This window comes from Xyrauchen texanus, chromosome 42 (genome assembly GCF_025860055.1).
Source record: "Xyrauchen texanus isolate HMW12.3.18 chromosome 42, RBS_HiC_50CHRs, whole genome shotgun sequence".
Lineage (NCBI taxonomy): Eukaryota > Metazoa > Chordata > Actinopteri > Cypriniformes > Catostomidae > Xyrauchen > Xyrauchen texanus.
In genome coordinates this window covers 22,459,683-22,480,016 of record NC_068317.1, presented here as the reverse complement: position 1 = coordinate 22,480,016, position 20,334 = coordinate 22,459,683, and the positions used below count along the sequence as shown (strand labels likewise).

The 20,334-nt window shown below is 38.0% G+C and overlaps 2 protein-coding genes across 2 annotated transcripts; one reads left to right on the top strand and one right to left on the bottom strand.

Moving 5' to 3' along the window:
• The first annotated feature begins 11 nt into the window (after window positions 1-11).
• Window positions 12-1,407, top strand: LOC127634759 (NADH dehydrogenase [ubiquinone] 1 beta subcomplex subunit 4-like). The gene is made up of 3 exons (XM_052114432.1): window positions 12-218; window positions 937-1,083; window positions 1,278-1,407. Exons 1-3 carry the CDS (start codon window positions 42-44, stop codon window positions 1,338-1,340), a joined length of 387 nt encoding a protein of 128 aa, XP_051970392.1. The 5' UTR covers window positions 12-41; the 3' UTR covers window positions 1,341-1,407.
• A 406-nt stretch (window positions 1,408-1,813) lies between these two features.
• Window positions 1,814-7,022, bottom strand: hgd (homogentisate 1,2-dioxygenase). The gene is made up of 14 exons (XM_052114428.1): window positions 6,830-7,022; window positions 5,842-5,913; window positions 5,669-5,757; window positions 5,427-5,532; window positions 5,228-5,287; window positions 5,023-5,114; window positions 4,898-4,932; window positions 4,607-4,686; window positions 4,389-4,488; window positions 4,148-4,272; window positions 3,084-3,188; window positions 2,859-2,985; window positions 2,590-2,771; window positions 1,814-2,504 (listed from the first exon to the last, which is right to left on the bottom strand). Exons 1-14 carry the CDS (start codon window positions 6,842-6,844, stop codon window positions 2,361-2,363), a joined length of 1,332 nt encoding a protein of 443 aa, XP_051970388.1. The 5' UTR covers window positions 6,845-7,022; the 3' UTR covers window positions 1,814-2,360.
• Window positions 7,023-20,334: the final 13,312 nt, after the last annotated feature.

Genomic DNA, 20,334 nt, shown 5'->3' with positions numbered 1-20,334 from the left:
CAGATTTCTGCTTCTGGGCGTGGTCTGTGCAGTTTGCTGTCATGGCGGACTACAAGGAGGCTCATCTGGCTACACGGCCGAAAACATTAGATCCAGCCGAATATTTTAATCTTTCACCTGATTACAGACGGGCTGAGGAGGAGAGAGCGGCTTTAAGGAGTCAACTGAAGAGGCAATATCTGGTGCAACTAAACAACCCTCACCGGAAAGAGCTTATCGTAAGAGACAGAGATGTACCACAGATCATAGCCTGCGAAGACATTCGCTTGGAGTAAATCGGTTCATATAACTATATAATTCGCTTCCATAGAACTTTGTGATAAATTATCCTTTTTATAACGTCCTTATATACACTTTAGTTTACTATACATGCTTATTTTAAAAGTCAGTGTTGTTATATTTTGGAACATTAATGAGTGACCTTCAATGTTCGCTGGCTAGCAGTTGTTGTTTTGGTCCACAAGAAGTACCACTATTCTGTATATAGGAATATTAAATTAAAAGTTAACCCCTACATGTTATTCCAAACCCTTATTACTTACTTTTCTCCATCAGACACAAAATTAGATTTTGGGCAGGATGTTAGTCTCTCAGTCACCATTCATTTTCATTGCATCCTTTTTCCATAAAATGGAAGTGAATGGTGACTGAGGCTTACATTCTGCCTAACAAAAAGTTGTTTTGTGTGTGTTCCATTGAAAGAAAGTTATGTGGATTTGGGACAGAATTGTAATTTTGGGGTGAACTATCCATTTGAATTTGTATAAGAATATGTAGTATTGTTATGCAGAATACTTCCAGCCTGTTGTCATGTTTTTGCTTCAAATACTCAAGACTGCATCAAGGACACCTTCCAAAAGGGCAACATGACATGTTCAAGCTGTATTTGTTTGGTAAGATCAAGTGATCCAATTGCATGTGTTTGTTTATTCGTAGGAGGATCCTGCTCTCACAAGATGGACATATGCACGCACCAGCAATGTATACCCCAACTTCAGACCAACTCCTAAAACGTCATTGTTGGGTGGCTTGTTTGGAGTTGTACCCCTTTTTGTCTTGTACTTCGTGTTTAAGACCGACAGGGTGAGTTGAAATAAATCTTTCTTCCGATTCGTATTGCTGACACTAACTTTTGCACTGATTCACTCTCCGTTTAGTGTTCTTATTGATTGACATTTTGTAAATTAAAATAATATACTGAATACATGCATCCATGTGTAAAGATGACTCATTGCAGTGAGTCAGCTATTTAAACCAGATTTTTCTTGTTTTTCCAGGACAAAAGGGAGGACAAGATAAAGGCAGGGAACTATGAGCGCCCCTATAAGCTGTCATCCTGAGAGCAAGTTGTGTTCTGATTTAACTGTATATTGTATCAAATAAATAAAAATACTTTCTTGGTGAAAATTCCTTGATTAATGTGACTGAAGACAGATGTGTGAGAAGCGGAGATGTGCAAAGCTACCAATTTTCATAATCGACCAGTCGGTCAGTTGATTGAACGTTATGTTCACTTGACCCCGATCAGACACCATTCAGGGGGATATTCAGATGCTAAGCACAGCACTTCAATATAGTAAATAACGAATATTCTACAAAAATATAGGCTTAATAACTATAACATCTTATTGTACAAAACTACTCATGCACATCCTGAACACAGTATGATGCACTTCAACATAACCAGAGTGCTTCAGGGTGATCCTCACTGCGCATTCAAAAGCACAGAACAGCAGGATAATGATCCGGGTACACATCTAGTTCACAACATAAAGCAGTTTAAACCTTTTTTACTGCAAATATGCATGTAGTGTCAGAATCAGCAAAAGACTTTAATCCTTTCAAAACACCACAAATTCGAGAACAATACTCGCAGCAGTGGATTTAACATCCGAAGGCTGAAACAGCAGCGATACATAAATGGACTAAACTTAAAGCATTAAAGAGACAAACATTTGCAGGTTTTACTGTGCTAACTGGTATTAACTTTTAAGCACAGCAAGCTATAATCATGGAAAATCTCTCAATTAATTTGAGAATTACGTTTCCCATTAAAACCACCACCACTAAAAACATTAATGTTTAGTAGTGGACCCCACTAATCGACTAATCAGTCATCCAACAACTAGTTGGCACATCACTAGTAAGAAATCACTGTGTCTTTATATCATTTTATTGTAGTGGTTACACTCCAAAAGCATATTTTGTCATGACACAATAGAACATCTCTGGTTAACTAAATATTTCCAAATTGCTTCAGTATCAAGAGATGAGACAGCTGTGAATGACTGATGCTTATACATGGAAAGATAACTGCATCATTTTCTGAAAGCGAGGTTTATACTTGTATATTTCCCATTCTATTTGCTGCTTGGTTTCCAGGTAGGGTTGAAGTGACTCTTTAATGGCTCCCAGCATTTATAGTAATTCTTGTCCAGGCGATGACAGGTGTCAAGCCCCCACTTAGTCACTGCCATGCTGAAGGATGACTCAAACATGAATGCCTGTTAGACACAACACAGGTTAGACTATGTCATAGCCTTTACAAAATGTGTGATAAAGCAGTAGAGGTATTAAAATAAACATTACCATAGTGCCCCCAGCAACTCTCTCTGGTTTAAGAATGGCTGTGCTGTTCTTCTCAAAACAGTCAGCATCAGGGCCGTGTGGAGTCATCATGCTGTGGAGACTGGCTCCTCCAGGCTGGAAGCCCTCTTCTTTTGCTTCATAGTGGCCCTTGATCAAACCCATGAACTCACTCATGCAGTTCCCTTGTAGAATAGACAGAGGGTGCACTTTAACAACAAGACACTTGATTTAGTTTCAAAGCAAGTATGTAGTCTACAACATAGACTTACTGTGATAGTAAGGGGGCCGAAAGGTACCATCAGCCACACCCCAGCGAGGAGGAAAGATCACAAAATCTGCAATGGCCACACCTGGACGTGTGGACTTGGCTGTTAATACAGTGAAAATTGATGGATCCTGAAAAAACATATATAGTGATAATAAGAGGTTGATTCACAAAGCAAATGTGATGATAAGGAAAACATTAAATGTAGGAAAACTTGAGGAACACTCACTGCATGATCAAATGCCACACAGTTGATGACCATGAAGTTCTCCAGGTTGTATTTGTAGGGTGTGTAGTTTCCGTGCCATGCCACCACATTAAATGGTGAAAAATCCTATTAAAACATATTTAAAATAAAAAGAATATGAGTACTCTGGAAGACTAATATGCCTCACATTATAGGCTTTAAGCATACAATCAATACTAATAGTTCAAACTCAAAGCATTTAAAAGTTTTCTTTTATTTTGATGTTCTGTTTCTGTACTAAGTAGTTGGTTACAGAGTGCAGAAATTTCTGTATCTTCATTGTTAAAAACTGCTATTTTCTAAAGCCTTCAGTTGATAATGTTGCAGTAAAGAGATTTTGAATGCTGGCTGCAAAATCAATATAATTAATTACAGCAGCGACTGCCTGCCGTCCTGACATTCATGCCCCCTCCTGTTGTTTCAACCCACCCACATGCACAAACACATATACACACCAGGTAATGCATCAGTCACTTGCAACTTTACACACAAACTCAAACAAGGACATGACTGTATTTACAGTTACATTAATTTACACACTCCATGCTCCCTTGGGTATCTGGGACCCCAAGATTTGTAATCTCGCCAACATAACTGTTCTCCAGATAACTTACCAGACTCGATAAAGATGAAAAAAGAAAAAGCACTCGTATGCACAAAACAAACATATTTTCCCAGTCAAGCAAATAATAAGTTAATTTGAGCAATTTTAGCACTCAGCTGGAGGAGAAAATCGCAAGATATGGCTGTACATTCTCCTTCAAGATATAGACCACCATTAACAACTTCTATTGAGGGGGGGGATAATGATACTTTCTTTACAAGGTTTGGCCTATCTCTGATTTGCTCTTGACAGCCAAAACAAGTCAATCCAATTATTCACTCGACAGGACACTAGGAGGAAATACATTTAGTGTGAAATGAATGCTTAACTGAGGAAATCTTTTTCTTATTAAAGATGTATCCTTCATTGATTGTATAGATTATGCTATGGCACAAATTACAACAGAATTTACTTAATGCAAGGCAACATAGTTTTATAGTACCTGTTGACAGGAGAAGAACTTTCCCTGGTACTTATTGACAATAGTATAACCAATGGCGACAGTGCGGTCTTCATACCAAGCCACAGGAGTTTGGAAGTCCCTGGGGTTAGCAAGTCCATTGGCCCCTGCAATATAGCACCAATCTAATTAAAACAATTCTCAGCAACCTTGGGGAGAAAATAAAAATAGCTTTTCAAAGGCATGCAATTTTGCTGGAAACACAAGGCAGCCCAATACACACCAATGGGACCCAAGTCAGGCAGCTCAAAATGGGCCCCAAACACCTCCAGGATGTATCCCCTGGTTTCTCCAAATACATCCACACTAAAACGCATCCCTTGCTGAGAAATATAGTAGAATGAAAGTGGAAAAGTGCAGAAAGTTGTAACAATGATGAATGTGACTTAAATAGAACTTGTAGAACATATTGAGTATGACAATTATGAAAATGCAAGACACCTGAATGACGCAGATCTCATTGGGCTCCACCATCATCTTCCCAAATTCTGTAGTAATCAGTATTTCACCTTGTTGAGGCACTAAAACATAGATTACATCAGAGCAGTCTTTACATTGTGTGCAAGTAAAGGCAGATCCAGAAAGTTGATCAGCATATAAAACAAAGACACACTTGTGGATTAATCAAAAGTTATTACTAGTATAATTTTTTTATATATATATACAGTATTACTTAAGAAGGCAAGCTCATTTTATAGGAATATTGCCTGACCAAGGGCTCAACAAGCTTACCAATGAGGAAATCCCCATCTGAGTTTTGGAAACATCTATTAAAAGGAAACACAAATTGTATTTGGCTTTATATTACAATTAACCAATACTTAACATTGGTTATTGATGAGTCAATTCAAACTGACTTGTCAGTCATTGAAGTGTTACAGGTGTAGATGTGGATGGCGATTCCATTACGAGATTTAGAATCTCCCGCTCCACAGATCGTTTGAAGTCCCTGAACATCACACAATAATGGGCATCATCGAGACTGGGGATTATTTAGGTGCACAGCTAATCATAACTCTTATGCAGTGAACATAAGGGTGAAATATTTTCAGTCAACTATACCGATGTGAAATCCACTTTTTTCTCTGAGGTTTTGGGGATGTTAAATGGCCTCCATCGAAGCTGTTCAAAAACAAAATAATTGGTTGTTGAAAACATGGGCAAAGAACTACTTATTAACACTTACTATGTTAAACATGTATTCATTCTAAAATGGCAAGTACTTGCCTTTGCTTCTCATTGAATTTGAAGTAATTATTACCTGGTTGGGATCAGGTTCCACTTGATTCCAGTTCTCTGTTAGATTTCCACAGCTCACTGCAGTGAAGGGCTTATGACGCACAGAAGGTAAAATGCGATACAGCCAGCTTTAAACAAAAAAGTCTGCTGTCACAATTCTTCCTTTAAATTTGTACAGATCATAAGGGGTTAAGTTTGACTGTTTAATGTTACATACTACCATACAGTAACATCTATGATACATAATATATTGACTAAATATACCTTCTCTTATTGGTAGATCGTGGGCAAGTGAAGGCAGACCCAGACAGTTGCTCAGCATATAGGCCATATGGACATACTTGTGGATTGTTCTGCAAGACAATAATCGAAATTTAGCATCTGAAATATAATGTTAATTGGTCAGGTGAGGTGATAAATAGGAAATTTGGCATTACCTGTCCTTCAGGTAAAGATCCTGGACAACGAGGATCCTCAGAGGCAAACTCATTGTCAAAACCACTCATGTACTACAACACAGCAATAGCACCTTTTAATTTCATTGAAAAGATTATAAACATTAAACACCCATAATAGAATTATAGATAGATGTGTTCTTGTTTTAACAGTGACAGTTCAGCTTATTTTGGGGCCATAATATAAAACTGATAAAGGAGAAATAAAATACAAAATAAGTTAATAATTAATTCTGTATCTGTCCCCTCCTATGAGTGGGCAACAATCCAACAAATGTGCTTAGTCATCATGCGTCATCAGATGCATCTGATTTGAGCAGCCCTCAAAGATCTCAAGTCAAAATTGCATAATTGAAACTAAGTTCACGATGGGGTTAAATCTGGCGATAAACTCAAGGGATTCATATGAAAGACATAAAACTTTTCAAAAATGTTTCTATCGGGCAAGATGTTTACATTCCGTCTGAACGACTAAATAAATTAATTCCTTTGGACATTGAGCTTTCAACCAGCGGTGGTCAAATGTATTTGTCGAAAAGGCATGTATAAACCTACAGAATATTTTAACAAGTTTTGTAAACAGCTATACAGAAGATCAACCACATCTGGGCAGCTGCTGATTCCAGTGACCTGATTGGTCAGTTTGGAACGCCCCCAGACTTCAGCGCATAATATACCATTCAAAACGCAAAGTAAAAAAATTTAATAACTGAGCCTACTTTTTTATTATAATTTTTTTTAAAGTACGGCCAAAGTGTAATATGTCCATCAATGTGTCGCTTAAGGAGAAAAAAATATGACAAAATATATATTTATTTTATATATAAAAAACTAGAAGAAACCGATAACTAAACTAAACCTCTCGAATTCAACTCGATACATTTCAATGGTAAAACACGGGCAAGTTTAGTTATCTTAACCAGTTTGATTTTAGGCAAGCATTCGTCCATTCAGACCAAGGTACACTTACCTTCAAACCGGCCATTCTGCTTGATACTGGTATAGACTGGTAATATTTCAACCTTTCTTAATGGGATACAACTTTCCACAGATGACTGAGGATCTATCGCCAGAACAGGCCCCTTGAAACCGCTCGAACAGCGAGTCTGCGCTCTCTTCCTGCTGAAGAGCGTATTTACGCTTTTTCTCAATATGGTTTTAATTACACACAGAGACGACTGGTGACGCAACCAGAGTTTTGGAGTTTTGGAGTTTAGGGGGAGGGGGGCTCTGGTATGGGCACAGCAAATGTCAATTAAGGCAACACCACAAAGTCTATTTCTCAGGCCTTTTACAATAGTTGTTACACTTTTTATTCCAGTGAATATTTCTAATGGTAGGTCTGTTTGAAAGACATTTTGAAATACCTGTATAGGTAGGCCTACTGTCATGGCTACAACAAAGTGATTGAACATTACCACTGTCAAGGCATGTTGTCACACTATACAGGGTAATTTGTCGAAATAAAATCTGCTATATTGCACATCCTATTAAAGGCCTTTCAGCAAAATGTAAACATTAAAGGGGTCATGACATGGTTTTTTTTATTGTATTATTATGTTCCCTTAGGTGCAATTATAGTATTAATATATTTTTTTTTTAAGAAAAACTTTTAAAATCTAGTGATTTATGACCTTTTCCCACCCTGTTTCTCATCCTCTGATTCAAACAGTCTGTTTTGGGGGCGTTTTCCATTTAAGACTTCAGTGTTAACGCCCACTGTTATGATTGGCTAACGTCAGTGCCTATGTATCAATTATTGACGCCCCCAGCCAGAACAATATGCAAGTAAACTAAGTAAAAACACTGTGATTATTCATAATGAATGAAATTGCGCTTTAAAAAGTAGTTTAAAGTTTAAAATAGATTACTTACAGTTTGCATCATTGTTGTTCCCAGAATAGTCGGCACGGACTTATCTTTGAGCAACAGTTTTCTGGCAAAGCCAGCATCATATTGAGATTTGTTCTCAAAACAGTCATCCTTAAAATGTACAGAACAAACGCTTAAGTTAACACTGCCGTGACTGGAACGTCCGCAAAAAATAAACTGCATCCATTTTTCCCTGACGTCTGGATCTTTCGGCAGCTTATTCAGAGGTTTTGTTTGACCACAGCCAGGAACAGCACATCTGTGTGGCATCGTAATTTTCCTGTGCACAAGTAGTCTCTGTCAGAGCTCGCTGTCCATCGACTGAACACTTGTGAGGTGCACGGCGATACGAAATGAGCGTAGTTGTCTTGCGCTTAAAGCGTAGTTATCTTGTGCTGGAGGCGGTCATATGCAAACGCTGGTACGTCACTTCTAACCGACACGTCACTTCTAACCATGAATCCAGAACGAGCTGTATTTTGAGCTTGATTAAATAAATGATTCGTTTAGAATGGGGAGGACGTCTTAAAATATTAAACTTGCAGGACGTTTTAATGATACAAAGACCTCTTATATACCAAAAGATCAAGGCAAATTTGGTTTCTCATGTCATGACCCCTTTAAAACAATTATGATACACATTTATGACAGCAAAATAATTTTAAAAGGTAATGTAAAAAAACATAAAACCATTGTGTTGACCAACAAATACTGTAATTCATTATTTGTATGAACGTGTAAACACGGGCTGGAAATTTTAATGCATTCATTTCTGTGATTCATATTTTTTTTGTTTAACACATAAGCAAAATAACGCAATTAATTCAGTGTCCTTTTTTTTACTTCCTGAAACTTCACACGATTGAAGAAAGGTGTCCTGAGTTGTTCCTTACAGGCTACTCAGCATTACTGGAACAAACCCACAAACAAAACAAACCTAGAGGCCTTTGTACAATGGGTGAAACTTCCCTAATGTGTTTACCCCACTTTATATGTCTAAAACTGTCATATATAATTTGTTTATTTTTTTGTGGATTTTCTCCCGTTCTCCCAAATTTGGAATGCCAAACTCCCAGTGCTCTCTAAGTCCTTGTGGTGGCGTAGTGACTCACCTCAATCCAGGTGGCGGAGAATGAATCTCAGATGCCTCTGCGTCTGAGACCGTCAATCCATGCATCATTTCACGTGGCTTGTTGAGCGCATGTGGAGGCCCATGCTATTCTCCACAGCATCCATGCACATCTCACCATATGCCCCACCGAGAACAAGAACCACATTATAGCAACCACGAGGAGGTTACCCCATGTGACTCTACCCTCCCTAGCAACCGGGCCAATTTGGTTGCTTAGGAGACCTGGCTGGAGTCACCCAGGTGACTGGGTCCATGCTCTGGATTCGATCTTGCAACTCCAGGGGTGGTAGTCAGCGTCTTTACTCACTGAGCTACCCAGGCCACCATATATACATTTTTTAGGAGGTACACGCTCAACTCGACTGCACATCCGAGTACAAAAACTGATTGTCTGGAGAAGTGCACACTTGTTCATCAGTTCAATGCATGTCCTGGGCATAATAAACATGGGAGTGCATACTGTATGGAGAATGGAGACTTGACCCCGCAAGCGGTGAACCAGGCATGTGAGAGATACTTTTGCATTGCCCCAAAACGCTCATTCACTTTCATCTGAACCACTGAATGGCAGCCAGTGAAAATAACAGTTTTGAGATTTTAAACTTCAGCAAATTAAACTTCAGCATTCAATATGTTATAGGCCTACTGTACATCTATGTATAGTGTCAAAAAATGAATTGGCTATGTAAACAAGTTTTTCTGGCCAAAAAGGTTTTATATGAATTTAATCTGCCCATTTGTTCATATTTTTTAAAGGAAAGTCCACTGGAAAACAGCAGAAGATTTTGCCCAAATTGTAATGTCCACTGATTTTATGGCATTTCTTGTACGAACTTGTATCAAAGATTAATACCTGTAAAAAATGTGTCTAATTAACTCTATCAGATAATATTTTGTAATTTTCTTTTAAAGGTGCACTCAGTAATTGTTGAAGAATGTCAAAGTATTTCTTACATGACTCCTAGTAGCCTGGATGCTGCATCATTCAAACACAATAGTTTTCCAATGCCATTGTTTAAATTTACAATGCACAGTAAACCAGGATTTATTTAATCCATGAATGAAAGTGTCCAGTAATAGGGCAGTTACTGAGATGAAGCCAATAGTATTCACCTGGTCATGTGATGGCTGCCCACATGAGGCGCCCCTGCTCCATGTAAAATAAAATAACTTTTATAAGGTTACTGATATGACTGAACTCTTCATGTCACATGAGTGGTCTTGATTTTATACATATGTTAAAATTACTATAACATGTTGTATTTTATTTTTTAAGTAAAAATTTAAAATGAGGAAATAAATTACTGAGTGCACCTTTAACCCTCACAGAAACAGGGCCCTATTGAAGGGGCCTTGTTTAGGCTTTGGGGACCACATAATTGAGCGTATATCAATATTTATTTTTCAAGTTAATGTGCCGTGACACCTTGCAGCCCAGGCCCCTTCCCCAAGCCCATCCATAGATGCTGAAGGACTTTATTTATTAAATTCATCAATATTTAAAGTGTTTGATGAAGTTAAAATATTTGCTCATGTATTATTGCCCCTTTAAATATATGCATATTTACACATTTATTTTTCATTTTGTTATATACTTGTTTTTGTATGCATAATTTGTGATATTTAATAATGATATGTACAGTATAAGAAGTGCTAAAATGGTATACTGTCTCTTCAGGAAAAGCATCTGCTCAGTGAAAATGTTTCGGTTGAGCGTTTTTTTACCACATCTGTTCTATCTGTGATTAGATTTAATTTGACTGTAAAAAAAAAAAAAAAGAAAAAAAGAAAAAGAAAAACAGAAATGAAAATGGATTGCTTGGATCTTAATTTTAAAAGATAATTCTCTCTAAAAGATAATTGGCTCGAGGGGCCCTAAAAGAAAATTGGTCCCAGGGCCTTTACTAGTCATATTCCACACCTGGATTCAGCCTTTGTGACAACTAGCCCAGGTTTTCCATATGTCTTTGTATTCCTTGTTATATAATTTAGAGAGGAGTAGATCACTTACTAAAATGAAATCTGTACTTTCTATATGTTTCACCCTCCACTACTGTGTCAGTAGGCCAAAGCTGTCAAATGTTGTAATTGTTTCCATAATTTAAACATAGCCAATAATAGGCAAATCCATTATGTATGTTTGTGTATAAGGTTCCACAGTATGACACTAGATTTGGGCGCTGGTCCAATTGTGCATTTCTTTCTGAGAAAATGAATAGCCATAATAAAAAACAGAAAACAATATCACGTCGAATCAATTTGCCTCTTTCATTTCGCACACTATTCCCGTTCTCTCATCTTTTGGGGAGGCGATGTGTTGGTGGGGTAAATTATGGCAATTCTCATGGCGAGGCGCAAATAAACTCAGAGCAGCAGAAGTAACTGTTCTCTACTGAAGCGTGCAGCTGTTCCGAGACTCCCGCTGGCAGGCCATTTAGGTGCTGTGCTCAAGTTGAGAAAGACTAATGCTGGAAAATATCTCAACCCAGTCTGCGGAAATTGATCTGCTCCTCAGGAAAAAAATGACTGATTTTAATTTTGTTACGCCTCTCTATCTCTCTCTCCCCTTTCTTTCAGAAAGCTGTGATCTTTCACAGGCGATAGAAAGACGAAAGTGCATCATGATAGGTGCACAGATGAGCAGGATCATTTTCTACAAGATGGCCTAGGTGTTTTCCCACCCTGGATAAAACTACATGTTGATGGGCCTGAAATCAGTCTCCCACATATTCTGTTCAGTGCTTTACAATCACAGGATGCAGGACTGTTCGTAAATCCCTTCAATTAAGGAAAGATGGTGCAGCTGGTGTGTCTAGATTTCTAGAGGGACACCAAAAAGAGGCCAGTCTTTCAGTCAGTATCTGGTGATAGTTTTAATACATGAGCAAGTATGCCAATATTGTATGATAAATATGCATCACAATGCTTTTTTTATGCCAAATGTGTCCTGATCCCTTTTCACCTCTTGCTGCATTTACCGGCAGTAACTCCACTTACTGCTGAATAGATTTGCTGAGACACTCACTGTCCCCTTTTAAAATGAAGAGCAACTGGCTTTGTTAAGGGAGTCTCTCCAGCAGCTGTAATGTTATGCAAATGGTTTAATATGAAGATAAAGACTGTAGCGGCATGCCACGCTCAACCAGTTCAAGCCCTGGTGGATCCTCAGAGCCTTCACTAATGAAAGAGGGATTATATTGGAGTCATTAAATGGTGCCCTCCCTGACATCTCTCCCCTCCTTCCGCAGTTATGCCCATTAATGTACTGTACACAGACTTTAGAGATACCTTTTACCACCAGCTCCTGCTTTTTCACACATCAGAATGTCACAGAATAGCAAATTACATTCTCTTCCCACAGAGAAAATTGCCTTTCAATCGCTTAGTTATAAAGATTTTTTTGGAACGAGGGGGGAAAAACATGCAAAAACAGAATTACTTGTGTTGAAAATCTCATTGGCAGTTGTTGCTGCTGGTTGCTGAGTATTTATTGAAAGAATTATGTGGAAATGCATCTGTGTGTTTGTGTGTGCAAGTATGTGTAGGAAAAACATGCACTAACAGAGACTAAAAACTGCATTCTTATATGGAACAATATTAATGCACTAAGTATAATATAACTGACACAACGTTGCATAAGCTAAATGTGAGATACTGTAACTAGTGAGCTTGAAGCTTAAATAAATATTACAAGTAACACATACAAGTTAAGCTCAATCAACAGCATTTGTGGCATAATGTGTATTACCGCAAAATGTAATTTTGACTTTTTCCTACATTTCTTTAAAAATAAAAAGAAAGATTCTGGGTTACAGTGAGGCACATACAATGGAAGTGAATGAGAAGTTTAAACGGAGAACCGTTAAAACACGTTTAGAAACGTTAAAATACTCTCGATTTCATAATTATAGCCACAAGGGGCCTGGGTAACTCACTACCACACCTGAAGTCATGAGATCGAATCCAGGGTGTGTTGAGTGACTCTAGCGAGGTCTCCTAAGCAATCAAATTGGCCCGGTTGCAAGAAAGGGTAGAGTCACATGGGGTAACCTTCTCGTGGTCGTGATTAAGTCCTTCTCACTCTCAATGGGGCGCATGGTAAGTCATGCACAGCGAGCCATGTGATAAGCTAGATTAGCTATCTCAGAAGCGGAGGCTTGTCCTCCACCACCAGGATTGAGGTGAGTAACCACACCACCACGAGGACCTAGTAAGAAGTGGGAATTGGGCATGCCAAATTGGGGTGAAAAGGGGATATAAATGTAAAAAATAAAAAAATAAATAAAGTATAGACACAAGACCTAAACAACATGCCAGTTAATATGATTTTTGTGTGATGAAATCGCTGACCAAACTTTTCTGTGTGAACTTTATCTCCTATTTTACAACTTTGTTGCCATGACAATGTAATGCTGTAAACCCTAAAATGACCGTAAACAACTTTACAGCTCAAATAATGCATGAGTTTTAACAGAAGAATTAACAGTGCTTTCATAAAATTATAAGCTTCACACCTTTAAAATCTCAAAACATTGTCCCAATTCCCTTCTATTGTAAGTGCCTCATTGTAACTTTGACTTTTGCTTTTTTTTTTTAAAGAAAAGTATTTTTTTTGTGGTAATCAACAATATGCCACAGATGCCCTAGATTGAGCTTAACTTGTATATTGTACCCAGAATATTCCTTTAATGGTTCAGATGTTGCGATGTGGTGAGATAACTTGCAATCGTCAGCTGGCCCAATATCAAAGAGCAGCAGGGATGCAGGTAATATCTGATTGATTCACCAAGTCTGACACTGAACATTGCCAGCCACATGTGTTTAGCCTCAAACACATTATTCAGAACTCTGCTTGTGTAGTGTCAAATGAGTAAATGTGGTTTGTGTCTGTGGGTTGTTGGGAGAGAGAGAAAGATAGAGAAAGCATAAGAGAAAAGCAGAGAGAACAACAGTAAGAACAGAGATGAGAAAGAAGGACAATCCAATGGACGATTTCTTGGTGTCCACCGTCACTTTTGGACCCAGTTAAATTCCTGCTGTCAGAAGCAGAGGTGAGACTCTGCCATGACCCTGAAACACAGACCAAATTTACTGTTACCACTTCCTAGCCACAGGGACTCCAAGCACCTAGAAATGGAGAAGTAAGAAATACAATATAGATTGCATAGCCTCACTTGGCTCCCCATCGTGCTGTTCAGAGCTGCAACCCGGGATCAAAACACTTCTGTCTCTCCCACTAAATTGGTCCGGAGAGCTTAGGGTGCAGGCAACTTCTCCTAATGATGCCCTCTGATACATTCACATAAAATTCTTGGACATGTTCAGACCTCTCTGATTAAAGTCTGTGAAATTCATTTTTCACACATACCTTGGTACACTACAAACACACAAACTAAAATATCCCCTTTTATCACTGTCAGCCACCCCTGGCCACTTCCAATCTGCAAGCTACAGGGGAGCAAAACAAACATAACTATAGGAGCTAGCTTCCTGAAGGAGAACAAGAAAGAGGGGAATAGAATAACTGGAGACTGGGACAGAGCTGGACAGAGCAAAGCTGTCACAACAGCCATTACCATCACAGCTGAACTCCAGAGAAGCCATCTCAGTACCATGCAGGAAGCGAATTTCATTTGAGATAAAGTCTCTGATGAACTGCTGAGGATTATCTACAGACCTCATTAACAATACCCCAATGCATCATTTTAGTGTTTTATCAACTTCTGGGCGTCACAGAATTAGTTACCTATATAGACAAGCAAATAATTTGGTGCTAAGTTATGGCTCACAGTGCAACACACATTTGATGGTTTAAGTTCCGGATGCTTTAAAGGTGCACTAGCTGTTAGCAGAACCAACAGAACATGTTTTGGGTTGGCCACTGGTCATTTATCACAAACAATATGACCATTTGTCATAATATTAAGCTTATATTCCAATCCAGCATAGTTATATTCCATCTTATAAAATCATGGGGTAAATAATATAAAAATAGGGTGTCTAGGACTGTATATTTACATTTATAAACATATTTGAAGCATAAATCATGCATCTCAAGGTTAACTTTGATGATTGTTTAGGCCTTTATGCTTCAAGATAGTAAAATATGTATTTATACATTACCCTTATACGTCTCCATCCTTCTGTAGGGTAATGTTCTCTAGCTCTTGATATAGCTCAGCGAAAGAAATACGGATATTATTTTCCTTCTGTTGAAAATCTCTTGATTACCTCTTTTATACGAATGACTGAATGTCATTTATGTCCTTGTGTCTATTTTTTCCCCTCAAAATTTACATAAAACTCAGACAAGGTCAGATAGCAGCTAAGTCCCTAATTTACTCTAATCAACAAAATTTGCATGGCGATATTAGCACGTGTTATTGATGCTAACTGAATAAATGGACTTCTTCAAACTCAAGGAGGGAGGTTTTGATAAGCTCATGGGAGAAGAAGAAGAATTTGCATGTATTACTTTGATTAACTTAATAAAAGGATTGTCATCCTTGAATTTAGACATTCGTGTTTTTTCAAAGAAGCAATCAATAAAGGGCAAGAGTGCCTCTTTAGATCATCAGCGCACACAGACCCTCTTTACAGGAAAAATAAATCAAATAAAATAAATAAATGCAAAGTCCAGCAGTAACACTGTGCACTTCTTCAGACCTGAACGATAATAAGATCTTGGAAGCAAAATTGCTCCAACTCATTTTTGTGACCTTTCACCCAAATGCATTATTAAAGAAGTCATTCCACGCTTCACGTTCCACAAATCGATAAGAATACTGAGGAGACCTTACCATCTCCCATAATCTACAAAAAATTACATACATCTATGAAATGATGTGAAAAAATAAACTTGAAAAACTTCCAAATGAGACCCGTCAGCAGCAACTATGATCAACTGGGGCCTTGTCCAGCTCAGTTTAAGAGAAATAGCTAACAAAAACCTGTCATCTTTATCCAGGAACCATATTTTAAAGTAATCTATGGAGAACTGTTTGTTTGCACAACAATAAAGTTTTAATTTTACAAAATGTATATTTCTGTTTTAAGAAAACTTCTCTGTGTTTGAGAAACAGTTAAATATTTATGTCTGTTTTTCCACTTTCACTTCCACATTCTTTTAAAAAAAAAAAAAGGCAATTCACACCCTTCGTGCTTATCGATAGAGATTATTTTATAAACTGAGATAACAACCTCCTCGTCTCTACAATAGGAGAGAGCGTAATGGTGAACTGGAGTGTTACGACAGTAAGTTGCCGTTTACCAAATATGGGGAGAGCCATAAAGTGACATCTACCTGTTGCAAAATCATTTGTGACTTCTCTTATAAAACAGCAATTTATCATAGTAAACTCCACACATACACTACCGTTCAAATGTTTAGGGTCACTTACTCTTTTTTCACATTTTAGAATAATAGTAAAGTCATCACAGCTATAGAATAATAGAAATGGAACTATGGGAATTATGTTGTGGTTAAAAAAAAAACTAAATAAATAAAAACTGTGTTACATTTATGCATCTTCAAAGTAGTCACCTAGAATTTGCAGAAATGTACTCTTGGCATTTGCTCAACCAACTTCTTAAGGTATCACCCTGGGATGCTTTTTAAACAGTATTGAAGGAGTTCCCATCTATGTTGGGCACATATTGGCTACTTTATTTAATTATTCGTTCCAAGTCATCCATTTCAAAAACTTTTTTTTTTAAATAAAATTTTAGTTTTGTAATTAAATATATTCATATGTTGGCACAATTGTATTTTTGTCTACAAAACTAAACTTGGGGCAAGTTACCCCAAACTTTTGAACAGTGTATTTAAATCCAAAAGGATTGTTCAGTGTTAAACATGTTGAAGATTTGAGGAAAGGTGGTCAATTCATTAAGTGTTAAGCTGTTTCCTAACAAAAGCAGCTTTTTTCATCAGACTGATGCATCTCCTCTATAGACATCCTTTCAAAAAGTACAGCCTCTATTCTCTTTGCAGGGTACCACCATAGAAATTCTATGGGACCGCAGCATTATGCTAGGCTAAGCTTGTTGGCTCCCCAATTAGAAGGGTTCTGATATCGCCTCCTACTGGTCTGGGCTAGTCAAAGGTGGGTATTTCTAGTTAAAAGGGGTTTAAATATTGACCTGTTTCTCATTCACGACCATCATATCGCTTCTGAGTCTTATGAATTACTTTTATGCCTTAATGTGAATTTTTTTGGGGGGTAATGTTCTGGCCACCATTCACTTCATTTTATGGACCTGCAGAGCTAAGATTAATTTCATAAAAATCTTCTTTTGTGTTCTATAGAAAAAGAAAAACATTTACAACTTGGATGGCATGATGGCGAGTCAATGATGAGATGATTATCATTTTTGGGTGAACTATTTCTTTAAAAAATGTGGTGAGGTGAAGTTTAAGAGCTGTTTTTACAGGGTAACAGATCTTTACTGGTGCACCATTGACTTCATCTTCAACCTCAGTAAGATAGCAATACATACAATCCACATGAGCAATGACAATTACTTTTAATATCTTTCAGATAGACCTGTCTGTATCATCTTCATTATCTGAAATTACAGTGATCAACACATCATGGTTAGACAAGCAATGTATGACACATTAAATAATGGTTGAATTTGCATCACAATCTAGGCCTATTGTGATTGTTACTTTTGCTTGACAATATGTCAAATCAATAACTCACCATTTGATTGTGCTAATTAACTTTGTTGCAGCCATATTACGCACATTGAATAATTGTGGTTGTGAACTTGGATGGCCACTGCAAGTCATGCATCTGAAGGCATGCAAATCTGCTAATGTTTGTGAGTTGCAATAGCTCTTAATTTCATATGGATGCAAGAGAGCAATTAGGGATCAAAGAATGGTAGTCAATTAAGTGCTATCACTCAGTCTGCGCAGAAGCATCTTTAAGGAACACATCCAAATAAACAATAATTATTTGGCATGCAAGTAATAACACAATTGGTCCTATTTACTTGTGTCTTCATGGACAGGCTAATGTTTGGTTAACATGTTTGAGTCGTCTTTCCTCTTCTTTCTCTCTTTTGAAAATAAATTCAAATTATCGAATCAGATGAACAAAATTAGAGTCCTTTTGTTTTTATTAGTGCGTATTACGGTTGAAAATTACAGATGATCGTTGCGTTCGGGATTGCTGTTGTTGTTCCGATCATCGACTGTCATTCTAAACTTAAGCTAACAAAGTCTAACAACTTGACTCCCTCGCGCTCTCATTATTTGTGGTGTTAATAACCACTAATTAACTTTGCTTACGCGCGCGTCTGAGTGCACGTCTTTTTGTTCGCCCTTTCAAGCAGAGCAGCATCCAATTAAGTCACAGCAACCGAAATGAAGACACACTACATCTGGAGCTCAAATGTCATCAGTGTGGGGCTCCTAAATTCAACATAGAGCCCGTTAACCACACAGTAACTGCTACACCAACTAATTGATAATGTTATCTTCCTGCTCATTTCTATTTGCGATATATGGTTTTAAGTTGTTCTGAGGTCATCTGAGTCAATATGATTAAATAGAAAAATGAAGATTGTACAAATTACAGTGCAATTATCCATGATTCTCCATCACCAACGGGATCTCATCCATATGAATTCGTCGATCATGAAGTGTGCTGTCTTATCTTACCTGAAGGCTTTTTACATAAGCCATGTTTTAGGCTATCGCTAAAACCAGAAGATGGCGCTGCTTGAAAACATGGGAGTAATAAAGTCCATATCGGGGATTTAGACACACACTCAGCTGACTGTAGACTTGTCTGGTTTAGCATCACTGAAACGATGTAAAGTGTCACCTACTGTTAGGCCTATAGTTTTAGAAAAGCTTCTCGTTACTGGAACAGGGGGTGGTTTGCAAATGCATAGTCAAAACCCAACGGATTATGGGCCATGCAAACCCTGCAAAACAGAAGACGATTGTAGAAATTATCAAGTTAGGCTGTTGTGAAAATATGACACACTGTGGTATCGGGTAATAGAGGAGCGTGAAACTGACTGGCACCCACTAACAGCTTGCCTGGCCGCACGTAGAGCTCTAAATAGTCTCAGGATTGAATGTGGGAAAATTGCGCATTTTTTTTTTCTTCTCCAAATGCGTGCTTGTAATTAGAGCATTTAAACAAAGCGCGGATGTCCTGCTGGAGGTAATAGTCCCTGACATTTCTTTTCTTGGGTTAATAACAGAGCGCGTATAAATGAATCAAATTGTGCCCCCAAATTACATAGCGACTTTAAATACCGTCTGCATTTCGTGCCTGTTTGGGAACAAGAAAAAATGTCTTATATTGTTATTATTGTCATTACTCTGCTCTGTTGATCTGCTTGTAGTTGGTCTTAGTAAGTTTCAGGAAATACATAATTTGTCTTATGTTTGTTCAGATTGTGTTCACATGGCTATTTGAGATGTTAGGGGGTTATCCCTAACAACTCACAGTCCAATCAGGTAAAACATAAAAACTTTTAGGCTCGAGCATTCTCACATTTCACAACCCTATTTCACCAGAGCAGAATCATATAACCAGTGAAGAGGAGAGAGTAAATTGCAGCATCGTTGCAAGTTTGGGATTGAATTGTTATCCTTTTAACATTGATGGGTCTGAGCGGCGGATAGGGTCATGCCATTCTCAGCAGGTTAAATAGACTTTCATTTAAAATTACATTCTCAATCTGTCTCTCCAGTCTTCTGGAGTCCAGTTGCCTGGAGCACGCTCTCAGCGGCCTATTATCACCCCCCTTACTTTTTAAGTCAATCATATATGGCTATCTGATCGCTTCACTCTGAGAGGACAGGCAATTAGGCTAAGTGTATATACACCTATCAGCCACGACATTAAAACCACCTGCCTAATATTGTGTAGGTCCCCCTTGTGCCACCAAAACAGCGCCAACCCGCACCTCAGAATGGCATTGATTGTCAGATGGGCTGGTTTGAGTATTTCTGTAACTGTTGATCTACTGGGATTTTCATGTACAACAGTTTCTAGAATTTACTCTGAATGGTGCCAAAACCAAAAAACATCCAGTGAGCGGCAGTTCTGTGGATGGAAATACCTGGTTGACGAGAGAGGTCAACAGAGAATGGCCAGACTGGTTCGAAAGGACAAAGTCTATGGTTACTCAGATAACCTCTCTGTACAATTGTGGTGATAAGTATAGCATCTCAGAATGCTATTCTCAGAATGCTATTCTGAGATGCGGGTTGGCGCTGTTTTGGCACCAGGAGGGGGGCCAACACAATATTAGGCAGGTTGTTTTAATATTGTGGCTGAGCGGTGTATGTACGATTCTCCCGGTCAGGCCTTGCCTCAAGTAAATTGTCTGTCTCTCCTTTTTTGAATGGCAAAATAGAAAATAGATGTGTGGCACTAAGAGTGTAAAACAGTCAATGTAAAAATTGTAATATACTCTTTCAACCTGATTCTTTACAACTT

What these genes read in the sequence shown, in the direction of transcription:
- LOC127634759 (XM_052114432.1), top strand. Translation starts at nt 42, where the DNA reads ATGGCGGACTACAAGGAGGCTCATCTGGCTACACGGCCGAAAACATTA. An exon ending in CTCACCGGAAAGAGCTTATC is followed by an intron (nt 219 to 936) that starts GTAAGAGACAGA and finishes GTTTATTCGTAG; the next exon opens with GAGGATCCTGCTCTCACAAG. An exon ending in TCGTGTTTAAGACCGACAGG is followed by an intron (nt 1,084 to 1,277) that starts GTGAGTTGAAAT and finishes TTGTTTTTCCAG; the next exon opens with GACAAAAGGGAGGACAAGAT.
- hgd (XM_052114428.1), bottom strand. An exon ending in TGGAACCTGATCCCAACCAG is followed by an intron (nt 5,288 to 5,426) that starts GTAATAATTACT and finishes GTTTTTGAACAG; the next exon opens with CTTCGATGGAGGCCATTTAA. An exon ending in AACACTTCAATGACTGACAA is followed by an intron (nt 4,933 to 5,022) that starts GTCAGTTTGAAT and finishes TCCTTTTAATAG; the next exon opens with ATGTTTCCAAAACTCAGATG.